The sequence below is a fragment of the Seriola lalandi genome, unplaced genomic scaffold (genome assembly GCF_002814215.2).
Source record: "Seriola lalandi dorsalis isolate HSWRI2012SDOR001 ecotype SW California unplaced genomic scaffold, Sedor1 jcf7180002054522, whole genome shotgun sequence".
Lineage (NCBI taxonomy): Eukaryota > Metazoa > Chordata > Actinopteri > Carangiformes > Carangidae > Seriola > Seriola lalandi.
Window position 1 is genome coordinate 1,711,273 of NW_019525075.1, and position 13,446 is coordinate 1,724,718.

The 13,446-nt window shown below is 39.7% G+C and overlaps 1 protein-coding gene across 14 annotated transcripts in view; it reads left to right on the top strand.

Annotated features, from left to right (window-relative positions):
* cadpsb (Ca2+-dependent activator protein for secretion b) overlaps nt 1–12,359 on the top strand; it is a 66,795-nt gene extending 54,436 nt beyond the window's left edge. For 9 of the 14 annotated variants that reach the window (XM_087176048.1, XM_023414274.1, XM_023414277.1 and 6 more), the window contains 11 exons: nt 841–997; nt 1,109–1,250; nt 2,015–2,176; nt 3,511–3,666; nt 3,792–3,939; nt 4,079–4,153; nt 4,265–4,348; nt 4,709–4,741; nt 4,941–5,048; nt 10,870–10,974; nt 11,063–12,359. In XM_087176048.1, the coding sequence (XP_087032174.1) occupies nt 841–997; nt 1,109–1,250; nt 2,015–2,176; nt 3,511–3,666; nt 3,792–3,939; nt 4,079–4,153; nt 4,265–4,348; nt 4,709–4,741; nt 4,941–5,048; nt 10,870–10,974; nt 11,063–11,239 (1,347 nt within the window). In that variant the 3' untranslated portion in view covers nt 11,240–12,359. The remainder of the gene's footprint in view (nt 1–840; nt 998–1,108; nt 1,251–2,014; nt 2,177–3,510; nt 3,667–3,791; nt 3,940–4,078; nt 4,154–4,264; nt 4,349–4,708; nt 4,742–4,940; nt 5,049–10,869; nt 10,975–11,062) is intronic. The other 5 variants (XM_087176046.1, XM_087176047.1, XM_023414280.1 and 2 more) reach the window with 1 other exon arrangement.
* The last annotated feature ends 1,087 nt before the right edge of the window (nt 12,360–13,446 follow it).

Consider the following 13,446-nt stretch of genomic DNA (forward strand, 5'->3'; position numbering starts at 1 on the left):
CAGGTGTGATGGTGTGTCCTTTTCTTTTGTGAAATGTTTGGGAGGAAATACCCAAGAATTTCAGAGTCCGAGTATAATTATTCACACACGCAAATAAATATTTCCTAATACTAGATAACAGAGGACATCTGCTGCATACTTAAAAGTATAGTTTGACATTTGGGAAATGGGCTTATTCGCTTTCTTGGAGAGAGTTAGATGAGAAGATCGATATCACTCCCTCATCTGTCTGTTTAACATGAAACTCGAGTCCACAGTCAGTTAGCATGGCTTAGCATAAAGACTGAAAATGGGGAAACAGCTTGCCTGGCTCTGTCCAAATGTTTACTGTAATGTGCAGTTATGTGTGGGACTCGGCGACCATTGGGACTCCAGGAAGTCACAGTGACCGGCCAAGAAATAATTGTAATGGCACATAACCACCTGTGAAACCAAAGCCTGTTGTTTTGTGTGGATTAAAAAAAACTGTAGTGTATCAGTAAGTGAGCTTTGAGATGCTGGTATGCATTTTTTTTTTTTTTTTACCTTTGGTCAGACCCAGTCTGATCCAGTCTTTATGCTAAGTTAACAGGCTGCTGTTTCTAGTTTAAAATTTAACACAGATATGAGAATGGAATGAATCAAACTCTTGGTAAGGAAGCGAATAAGCCTATTTCCCAACATATTGAACTACTCCTTTAACATATATAAAGCGTACATGAATCCAGTGACATTTCCTTTTAGGACCAATAAGCTCCAGTTGTGTGTATTAGTTTCTCCTTCCTTCCTCCTTGTGTCCCCTCATCGGTTAAACAGGAGACCTTATTCACCTGCTTCCTTTCCCTCCTGCTGTGTCTCTAGGCATTTGCATGGTGGACAGACCTCATGGTGGAGCACGCAGAAAACTTCCTGGCCCTCTACGCCATCGACATGGACGCTGCTCTGGAGATCCAATCCCCTGAGAGCTGGGACAGCTTCCCTCTTTTCCAGCTTCTCAACGACTTCCTCCGGACAGACCGTAAGCCTCCGCGCTTGTCCCACATTCGTTGTATAGCTACTACATATATTTCTATGCTTTAACAAAGGCACTGATATCTTTCTATCTTTTTTTTCTTTTTTTTTTACACAGTTCATCTGTGCAATGGAAAGTTCCACAAACACCTTCAGGATCTTTATGCTCCTCTGGTGGTTAGATATGTGGATCTGATGGAGTCCTCCATCGCACAGTCTATTCACAAGGGCTTTGATCGAGAGTCCTGGGAGCCTGTAAAGTAAGGAGCCTCCGTCTTTCTAGCTACGCTGTAGGATGGTTGGAGATGCAAGGCTTTTATATTCAGATGACAGACTGACTACGTGGAGGCTGAGAAATCTGTGAGAGCAGCTGTAATGTTCACCCAGGCTTCCTGTAGGTTCACTTTTAAAGAATGATCAAAGCGTGGGCTGAATAACCTATTTTTTCTGTGAAACAAATAGGTTATTTTTTCTGAAAATAGTATTTGACTAATGTATGTGTCTTACCACTCTCTCTCTGACACATTGGGATCAGGGCAACACCTAATATTTCTAATATTATTTCTGTTGCTTTGTTTTGTGAACTAACCTTCATAACGTGTGCTTCGACATGTTGCCACTGAACCAAATGGCCTCCAGTCTATTATGTTGCTGTTTTGTTATTTATTCGTCCTGGCTTCCACACTTTTTGCTTTTGCATTTTTTTATTGCAAAGATTATATGTAAGATTTATTCAGGTAAAATATATTTATTTGTGTTTTTCAGTATTAAGTTGCTTCTCCCTGTCACTGCATTCAATACAGTATATGTGTTCATGAGTCTCTCTTTTACTCTGTAGGTCTTCTCATATAATGTGTGTCTTTGACAATTACTGTTGGTCTTGTATATGTGTGCTACTGTACGTTCCTGTCTTCACCTAATTTCAGATTTCACGTTACTTTTATGATGAGTGTTACATGGCTTTCTGCAGCTCCCACACCACTGTTATGGATTCTTTTTTTCTTTTTGTCTGTCTTTTCTGCAGGAGTTTAACAAGTAATCTGCCCAATGTGAATCTACCAAATGTGAACCTCCAAATTCCCAAAGTACCAAATCTGCCAGTGCCAGTAGCAGGACTATCAGTTAACCTTCCACAAATGCCTAGCTTTTCTACCCCGTCATGGATGGCTGCTATATATGACTCTGAGTGTGTATTCAACTAGTTTACTTTAGAAATCATTAAACAAGCAGAGACTGCCTTGGTATGAAGATGCCCTCAGATAAAGACTGTTTAAAACATTTTAAATATACATAAAATGTCTTCTGTGTGGATCTAACTAGAGACAAAATGTTACAAATAATGAAAAAGTAAAACGGTGAATTTAAGCATAATTTGCCTTGAGAGTGAATGCTGTTCATGTTCATGCCAAGGGCGCTCTGAGAGGTGTTAGAGTAGATGGGGTTCTGCTTTCTTAAATGAGAGGCTGAAACACTCTCATTTGTCTCAACATGCATGCTGTTGAGCTGAGGTGTGGAGATACAGGCCAAAACTTATAAAAAAAAATATATATTCCTCCGAGGCTATTTGGGGAATTTACTGTGCAGAGAGAAAAAAAACAAAACGGTAATGTCCCCATTTGAAAACATTTGCAAGTCAAGATCTCCGTTCTACAAAAGATGTATCTCCTCTGGTTTGCAGTCCACAGACATTTGCTTTAGTGATTTTTAGCATACTGTAGATCGTACATGGCTGTAAGTACACCTCTGACCTTGACCACCTGCTAGTAGTCTGGCTGGGAGAGTAGAGACTGGATTGGACTGGAGATGATAATAGGAAGAGGCTTGGCCGCAGGCGTTCACACCTATCCCTCTCCGTCTTATCACCCTCCCTCCCAATTCCACATCTTTCCTGCGGCACTTTCCCAATCAGCTCTACTCAGGATGGCCCGCAAAGGTCTGCATGGTTTGTTTGGTAATTCTTTAAGGGGCCCCACCAGCCATGGGGACATGGATGTTGAGAGAGGGCCTGTGATGAGGGAAATCAATTTGGAGATCTTTATTTTTTGCGGAAAAAGACTTGGACCATAAAACGCCATTTTTACACGCCCTCCCTCACTTCTCCATTCCCTCCTCCTTTGTCTTGACACAGTGTTGATTAGCTGCTGTATCTGCAGTGACTTTACCTGCATGTGGCCACTTCACATCCCAGTCAATAATCATACTCTGCAGCATGGTTATTGATTTGTTACAGTAAACCCTGCCCGCTCCTTTTTTCCCCCCATACACTGACTGTCCAGAAACCCCTGAGCAAACAGGAGCATTTGAACAGACCTGTCAGTATATGGTCGGAGTAAAATTGAACTGTGTTTAGGTGTAGAGGAACAGCATCCTCCTCTGCCCCTGCCACAACCACCCCTTCTCTCCCAACACCCCAACCCCCCTTCCCACCTCTTGACCCCCTCTTTCCAGCAGCGTGATCTTTGTCTTCTGACCTGTGTGTATGTGTGTGTATGTGTGTGTGTGTCTTTTGGTCAATGGCAGTAACGGCTCTGGGACGTCGGAGGATCTCTTCTGGAAGCTGGACGCCCTCCAGACTTTCATCAGGGACCTGCACTGGCCTGAGGAGGAGTTTGCCAAACACCTCGAGAGCCGCATCAAGCTCATGTCGAGCAACATGATTGAGAACTGCGTCAAGCGGTGTGTTTCTGTGTTTCTGTGCATGAGAGGAAGAACGACTGACAGAAACAGAAATACTTTGAGGCACTCTCTACAGGCATTTTATTCTATCATGTGTAATGTAAAATATTTCACTTGCATTGCAGCACCAGGATGGCATTTGAGTCCAAGCTGACAAAGAGCAGCAAGTCCACAGATTTCCGCATTTCTCCAACATTATGCACCATGTTCAATGTGATGGTGGATGCCAAGGACCAATCAGCTAAATTGTGCGCTATGGAGTTGGGCCAAGAGGTAAAAACTTCGAGTGGGACAGTAACTGCGTGTTAAAAGTGAACATTTATTTGGTGTATATCCACTTGCATGAATCCTTTTGTTGAAAATGCTGCTCTTTTTATTTATTTCTTTTCTTTTTTTTCTTTTTTTTTTACAGAAACAGTTTGCCTCCCAAATAGACGATCTCATTGAGGAAAGTGTGAGGGACATGATCCAGCTCCTGGTTGCAAAGGTACACCTGTACATCAGCTGTGCTAGCACTTTATTATCTTGTCAGCAGATCAGAACTGTAACCTGTTACAAGTTATGACTTAACAACTGTGGTCTTTCCTTTGTTTCTCAGTTTGTTGCCATTCTGGAGGGTGTGTTGGCTAAGATTTCCAGATATGATGAGGGCACGCTCTTCTCCTCATTCCTCTCATTCACGGTGAGATGAAGCTTCTCGTTCTTCAGTCCCTCAGTGCCTCATTGTCCTTGAACCAGATGATTCTTCAGAATCATTCCGTAATACTTTAGGGTTGATTATTTATACTTTCTGGATATCAACCAAAATGTTCCAGTACAGTATTGAAGTACCTAAAACTGGCATTAAATTGGTGACTTGTTCTTTGATTTGACAGTTTCTGCCTAAATGTCATTAGTTTCAGATTGTACTTTATTTATTATCATATTGGCACTCATATCAAACTCTTTTTAAAAGACATCCAGCCTTAAAAATATTAATAGTGACTAAAATTTTATCATGGAAAGTCTTTACCTTTTTTTGACAATTTCGTTCTGATTTCAGGTGAAAGCTGCCTCAAAATATGTGGATGTACCTGTAAGTCTAATAACATCCTGCCCCTCTGTTTGCTCCTGAGCTTGTGTGTTTAATAGTTAATATAGTAGAACAAAGTCCTATGAATTTTAATCAACCTCTGTCTTTCTTCTCTGCCTTCTTTGATCATAGTAATTTGTGATACAGCCAGTGTTTGGTCATCCCTTCCCTGATTGCTGACTCTTCTGTTTCTGTTTTCCAGAAACCTGGCATGGACGTGGCCGATGGCTATGTGACCTTTGTGCGCCACTCTCAGGATATGCTTCGTGATAAGGTCAATGAGGAGGTGTATATAGAAAGGTTATTTGATGTAAGTAAGATGCCGTCTCCTCCTCACAAGAAGGGAGGGGCCTTCCTAAATGTGGCAAAACAACAGGGCAGGGAGGGATAAGTCCCATTTTGAGACCAGGAAATGTATTTCAGCCTGGGAGAAGAGGCTTTTCTGACCCTCTACCCCTCTTGACTTTTCTCTTTCTTCCTGTCTTTCTTCTCTCTGAACCTTAGCTGCTGCCCTCTGCATTCTGGTGTGCATTGCCACAGTGCTTTTGGGCCTTTGTGTGTTAAAAAAAGGAAACTTTTATTTACAAAGAGTCCATAAAAGCATCCTCAAAAAAGGATTATCTGAAGCAGTGCTCTCTGGAAAGAACAGAACTATCCATAGTGATCGTCTGTCAGCACACTGACTTATATTTGTAGCTAACCACTGTGCTCAGATACTTTCCACATCGAGCATGTCAGCCTCCTGAAGAAATGACACTCAGCCCTCTTGGTCCAGTCCACAGGGAAGCACCCATGCAGTTTTTCTATGTCAACTGAAAATGCTGGGTGTAAGATGCACTGCTGGATGGTCCAGGGAGACATAATGATGTCAAGCTCGGAGGCTGACATTTCACATACCCTTGGTCTGTTAGAGCAGTGGTTCCCAACCTGGAGTTCAAGACCACACTAAGGGCTCACAAGATAAATCTGAGAGGTTGCGAGATGATTTACAGTATAGGGAGGAATATTTCTGCTACACAAAGCAAAGTTAATTATTCTGACTTATTATTTTGTGTTTTTCGTGTGAAATACTACCTCTACGACAGCTTGTTGCGCTAATTTCAGGATAAGGTCGGCACAAACCGCTACACAACTGGTAGTTAGTTTTATACTAAACCTGCTGCTTTGTGTAACTGCAGTATCTGAACTTACACCACAACTTCACTAAGTCAACCATAATGAAAAGAGGGAGGTGTTTCACGTCGTGCATGTTTTAGATAAAGTGAGACAGAAAGGCACGACTGAGTAGTTACAGAAATGAAGACAACAGTGTTAAATTAAAGGAGAGAGTAAAGTGTGTGATAATGTGTAAACTAGCTCACAAACAATGCATCAGTAATTGCCTGTACCTCACTGATGAACTGGGGATGCAACCAAGAATTATTTTAATTATTGGTTAATAAGACATTCTTTTCATGATTAAATTATCAATTGTTCGGTCTTTAAAACATCAGGAACCATTAAAAATGTAATTAAAATATGTAATGTTTTGTTCCAACAACAGTTCAAAACCCAAACATATTCAGTTTATTCTAATATCAGACAAAGAAAAGGATTTTAGAAGCTGGAACCAGAAAATGTTTGGCATTTTCTCGTGAAAAATCATTTGATGATTAATCAGTTATCAAAATAGTTGCAGATTTAACTAATTGCCTAATCACTGCAGCTGTTTGGAGTGTTTGTTTCTTGGAAGCTAAAGATGGCTTTACACATAAATACGGCCACAAATACTAACTCCAGCAAAACAGTCTCTTCCATCAGGCACCAGATGTCAATGCAACATCAGACAGATGTTAAATTTTGGATGGAAACGAAAATCGGGTTGATGACAAAACACAACCATGGCTAATTGACATTGTTACATTTAGCAGACGATGGGTTTTAGTCATGACTAGAATGTCTGTATTTTATATGTCAAGATGGCGTTGGCATGTGACGTTTAGAAGGCGTTGGATTTTGGTTACTTAACATGACAACTTAAAACCAGTCAGCTGTCGTCAGTATTCAAATGAACAAATTAACATTGGCGTTAGACGTCGTCCTGACGTTGAGTTTTAGTCACCCGATGTCACAACCTACATTCAACCAAATATCAACGTATAACAACGCTGGTGGTCAGCTGCGTGCCTGCAAGGCTGGCGCCTTTGTCAGTGTCATCATAATTGTAAAGGGATGTAGGGTGTCAAAGTAATGTAAAATAAAAATTTCTTTCTTTACTCTCTCAAGTGACCTCCACCTTCTTGGTGTAGCTGTAAATTTCTAAGTGCTATCTTAACTACATCCAAACTAAGCTATGTGTGAACCTAAACATAGCTTGTGCAACAGCCTGCAGGAGTCAGTTAAAACTATGAAAATGAAGCAATCAGAGAGGGAAATATGACTCTGGTTGGACTGCTCACAGTTCACAGACAGGCAACCTTATGGAGACGGATCACCACAGACTTTGCTATTGAAGGTCACAAGCCAAAAAGGTTGGGAACCAGTGTGTTAGAGGGTGAAGAGAGCACTGTCTTACAAAAACATAATCCTAACAGGATACATTGACAGTAATGTGTCCTCCCATGTGTGATTTGAACGACACATAATGCTGTGATGTGTGCTTCATGTCATTCAGAAACTATTTGTATGGACCTGTGTCTCTACAGGTGTGTGACGGCTTTGTGTGCTCGACAGATTCTGTGAGGCAGTGACGTGAAGTTTTTTATGTCTGAGAGAGACTCAGAAGTCTCTCTTTGGTTTTCTATTTTTGTGTTGGCTGTAGAAGCGGGAGTCTCGTGCCAGATGAATATGATTTTTTTTTTTTTTTTTTTTTTTTTTTTATTGTTTTTGTTTTTGTTGTTTTTATTTTTGTTTTTGTGGGTTGGGAGTGAGGAGTGATGCCGTTGTGAAGTGGGTCTGCTTTTGTCTTTGAGGTCCACACTGGCTCCCCTGTCTCCTTCTGTGTCGTCACTTATTCTACTGTGGAGTCCCCCCCCTCCTTCCTCCCGCCTCCCTCCGTGTCCTCTGTGTGGCCCCTAAGTTGCACCGAAATCCTACTCAGCACTGTCATGTTAAATGAAAGATTCCTCCAGCTGTTAATGTTTCAGTTTTAGCATTTTAACCTACACTTTAGTTCAAGGATGTCAATGTTCTTTTCTTTCATTTTAATTCATTTCCATCCATCCATTTGCATGCATGTGAAAAATGTTTCTAGATGTTGCATAGGCTCTACTTTATCTCTCTTTCTTCCACTAATTTATTTCAATCCTTTTTATCTCCTCTTTTCTGATTAACACCATTCCTGCTGCCTCCTCTCTTCAAAAAGTGGCACTTATCTCTAGTGTTGCGTTGCGTTGTTTTATCACATTATGTTGGTTGGCATGATTTTAGAGTCAAATAATCTTCCTGTGTACATCTTCTAGCATGACCCTCCTCCTCAGAGCTCTGCCTCATTTGCACATAGAGCAGTCTTCCTTAGCACGTACTCTGCCACCCACCCACGAGGTCTGCATGCACTGCACGCTCAACTCGACTGTGAAGTGGACAGGCATCTGCATATCCGGCCTGAAGTCTTAAACCTTTCAGCCATTCAGCTAATCCAGATCTAAATAAACAAAAAACTAAACCTCAACAACCAAACAGATGAAATCCTCACACTTCTAATTTGGGCCTCATAAACCGTCTTGCGTTCCTGCCTACTCACATGGTTAAAGTTGACTTCTTTTCTTGATATTGGAGGTATGACAACTGTTTCTATTAGACCAGGGTGCTGTTCTCTTGTAACTTTAAACTTAACACAGTCTGGGAAACTACCGCCCAAATCAAAGTCGAGAAAAGGTACAAGAAAATAGCACCGCTGCTCCCTGCCTGCTAACCATTTACTCACTCTCATTCTATTTTTCTTTTGCTAATGAACTTGTGTCAAAACTATAATTTCAATTCCCCATAGAAGTTTTCTCTCTCCAACCAGAGTAGGGTATTTTAAATGCAGCTTGGGTTTTTCTACTTGAATAAATGATGAATAAAGGCAAAGTAATTGCCCTCAGTGATTGATGGGCCATGCAGCTTTTACAAAATATTGACTTGGATTTTTTTAGTATTTCAAAGGGTAATTACAGTTCAAAACAGATAAATCTGTCAACACTTTATGACTTCCCTTTGTTTTATTATTTTTGTCAAGTAGCTGTAGTGTCAGTGCTCTGAGTAAATTACTCTAAAATGCCTCTTTTCAGCTCTTCAGAGTGCGATGACTGTAGTTTGTGTGCGGATGTCAGACTCGTCGTGTGTCTGCGTGTGTGCGCGTGTGTGTGTGTGTGTGTGTGTGTGTCTGCGTGTGTGTGCGCGTGTGTGCGCGTGTGTGTGTGTGTGTCTGCGTGTGTGTGTGTGTCTGCGTATGTGCGTGTGCGTGTGTGTGTGTGTGTGTGTTGGGAATGTTTACTGAAACAAACCATAGGGCCCAAAGTGAATGGCTTCATGACTCAGTTTAGTTTTAATTTAATTAGATTAAATTTGTCATTATGTCACCAAGAGTGATTTAAGACCAAGTTTCATGTTTAATTTATAAATATCTCGGGGAGTGGGTAAGTAGGTGAGTCTCTGTCTGATAAATTTAAAGGCCCTGAAAACCTGTTTCCTCAATCAGCTTCTCACTTTGAGTGATGCGGTCCTACATTAAAGGAGTAGTTCAACACTTTGGGAACTACACTTGTTCTCTTTCTTGCTGTGCTTGTTTACAGTGGAGGAGGAGGTCTTCACTAAAAAATAACAATACCCTGCTTCGAATATACTTACTTAAAAGGTCCTGGTTTTACAATTTGACCTAAGTAAATGCACAGCGGTATTATCAGCAAAATGCATGTAAATTATCAGATGTATTCATTATCTAGAATAGCCTGTGTAAGAGTGTTATATTATTATATATTTTATATCACTGGATTGTTATGAATAATGTATAAACATGTAATGACCATCTTAAACTGTTGGACAATTTAAACATAACTATATTATAAGATGATCACATGTACTATATGCAAGATTTTAATGTGAAAAAGTGTGGTAAAAGGAATAAAAAGTACAATATTTACATCTGCTATCTAGTACAGTAAAAGTAAAGAGTAGCAGTAAATTAAAAGTACTGAAGTAAAGTACAAGTACCTCAGCATTATTCATAAGTATGGTGCTTGAGCAGATGTCCTTGGAGTCAGGCTAGCTGTTTCTAGTCTTTATGCTTAGCTAAACTAACCATATTTATATGTACCATACAGATATGAGAGTTTTCCAAAAGGATGGACTAATCCTTTACCACACGAAGACAGACTCTTCGCTCCTCCCTCTGGTTTAAAGTGGACAGGACTCATTTTGAAGAAGTTGATGTCATTTACCTCAATGAACCAATCAGCATTTAGCCACCATCAATGGCATCTGATCAAACCACACCCACACAGTCCTGCTGAAGCAGATTAGGTCAGTTTTTGAGTAGTAAACTCTCAGTAAATGATACGCAAGAAAGAAAGTTCTTCTAAACTTTAACTTTGATTGTGACTTATTAGTCTATTATGTTTCAAAAGATCAAAAGATCTTTAAGATTTGAAACCAGGTTTTCAGGATCTTTAAACCAGGCGGAAACAGAAGGCGATCTGAGTAATAAAAGTTAAAGTTGTTGTTTCTCAAATTTAAGGTGCATGATAACAAAAACAGAAACAGTTGAAACAAGCACACTATACTGTAGCTTGTGATTCTTTTGTAGCTGTTAAGATTTATTTATTTTGACTTCATTCTTACATCACTACAGTCTGTTAACTTGCATTGACTTCTGATTCGGACTCATGAAATGCAAGAATTTTCCTCTTGTGAAGTGGGTTAGACGCTCAACATTAATCCTCACTAACTGTACACACGGGTGAAATGAATGGAAGAACCATCTTGCAGGTTTTATTGAAGGGATGCTGAAATACACACACGGGGTGCTTGAATGTAAATGTTACTGTCATATGCTGTATTTGTTTAGTTTTAGTGCTTCATGTGTGTCTTAAAGGTTAGTGTTATGTTATGATGTCTTGAGTATGTGTGTGAGTGTGTGTTTTGCTGGAGAGTGTTGTGTTTATGTGTTTCAGCAATGGTACACTGCCACCATGAACCTGCTGGGGACCTGGCTCACCGAACGCATGGATCAGCAGCTCCACGTCTACCAGCTCAAGATCCTCATCAGGATTACAAAGGTAAGACAGCAAACACCTGGCAGCCTGATGAAAATGCCCAGAAGTCAATGTGTCCTCGCTGTGTTGACGCATCTCTGTCCTCCTATAGAAAAAGTACCGGGACTTCCGCCTGCAGGGCGTCCTCGACTCCACCCTGAACAGTAAGATGTACGACACGGTGCGCAACAGGCTGACCGTGGAGGAGGCCACTGCTTCGGTGAGGGAAGGAGGCATGCAGGGCATCTCCATGAAGGACAGCGATGAGGAGGATGAAGAGGACGACTAGAGCCCGTGCACTGACACTCCAGCCCCTCCCTCCCTGAACCTCCTCACCCGACCCTCCCCCTTTAACACTTTTGACTTTAGCCTGGTTACCGATGCATGTACCAACTCAGATAGCCACTCTAGGACCTCTTCGTCAGCTCGAAATGCCTATGAAGGAACTATTAACTATAAAAATAGTACTTATACTGAGGAAAATCAAAATAAAAATGTTAAAAAAATAACCATGATTGGCAGTTTAGCTGTGTCATGATAAAGATAGCACCTATCTTTGTTTCATTCATTTCTAAATTCATTTATATGTGTTACTAAGCAATATGGAGAACCATTTGTTTGACAATGTTGAGTGAGATTAATAGGTGTGTCCCTGTCCAATGCAAACCTATATGGCGCTTCTTTGTCGTATTCTACATTCATTAATGGTTCATTGTCGTGATGATGAGTGTGTGGACCCTTTTCTTTGTCTTGTCTGTTTATAAGTGAATGCCAACTGCTTCAAACTGAAAATAAACCTCTGTATTTGTTTACGGCTGTTACAGATAAACTGTCGTCTACTCACTGTTATTAACATCAACAGTAAGTCTAGACTTGCATTTTTATCATGTGTCAATGCTATGTGATCTCATCTCAATTACGAATTAGACATGGTTCAACAGGAATCTTGAACTTCAACAAGTGGGTATTCTAGAGATGCAATATTCTCATAGCTCCATTTTGATAACTTGGGAGATTCTATTTTTATTTCAACATTAAAAGGCCTTGAAACAGGTTCTATTTTAATTGAGTTGCACTTTTACAGAGAAAAGAGCAAAAATAATTTTTTTTATTGAAAAAAAAAAGTTGGTCTGTCTTTGTTCTGTAATTGTGTAGAATGAGATGTCTGGCATTTGTTTGGGTCTCACTGTTGTTTTGTATATATTATATAAATATATATATAAATATAAAATGCTGTACATTGCATTCTGAGCCATCGCTGCATGCCTGTGGGTTCCCACCCTCCCCAACGCTTTCTGTTTTCTGTGTGAATTAGCTGGTGGATTCATTCTTGCTTTTGCCTTATGAAAGCCAACAGTTGTAATATGCAAGAGCTGTGGCCTCTAAATAAAAATTATTGTACATGTGCATCCTCCTGTCTTGTTTACACTGAACTGTGCATAAAGTGTCTGTTTGGCATTGGTGGAAAGTAACTAACGTACATTTACTTGAGTATTGTACTTCAGGGACATCAGCTACTTCTTCTCTAATTCATAATTCAATCAAATTTGAACACACAGACTGACACGTATTGTAATTCAGTGTGGCACCTTGTGGATTTCTTGCTGTAGCAAATACACATCCAGTTATTCGCTTATATCAGAAAATGACACTGTTTAAAACTTCAGAACTTGCAAGGGAATCATGACGTCTTTATGTTTCAGTATCAAAATTATCCAGTGATATTTGTCTGAACATCAATGGACACATTGCAAACAGGGACAGCTAAGAAATAATTTGGCATACAAGATGCCAATAAACCAAAAACTGTAAACAAATATAGGCTAAGGAAGAGAAAAAACAGCAGACCGTCTCCTATCCAGTTGATGATGTAGTTAAAATTAGCTCCACCTCGATGACTAACAATTAAAATGCTACTTTCATGTTAATGCATCAGTTGTACTTTTTCTTTTAGTACTTTCAGTGCATTTCGTTGCTGATATATGGAGGGAGATTTGTTTCAGTATTATTTTTGTGAACAGATTGACAATCCATGAGTAAATGTGTAATCTGGAAATGTAAAAGACCTCCATGAATACGAACTATAAATTTGCAAATTCAGAAAAATGTCTTACAAATATAGCATGGAATTTTGTGACATTTTTTACAACTTATTACACTTTGAAGTTATATATCTTACCATACTATGAAGTTTTTTTTAAATGTTTTTATGCCTTACTACACTATGATGTTTTATGTCTTACAATACTATGACATTTTAGGCCTTACTATACTATGGCGTTTTAATGCCTTACTATACTATGATGTTTTCTGACATTTTATGCCTTACTATACTATGGCATTCTTATGCCTTATTATACCATGACGTTTTTTGACATTTTATGCATTACTATACTATGGCGTTTTAATGCCTTACTATACTATGATGTTTTCTGACATTTTATGCCTTACTATACTATGGCATTCTTATGCCTTATTATACTATGACGTTTTTTG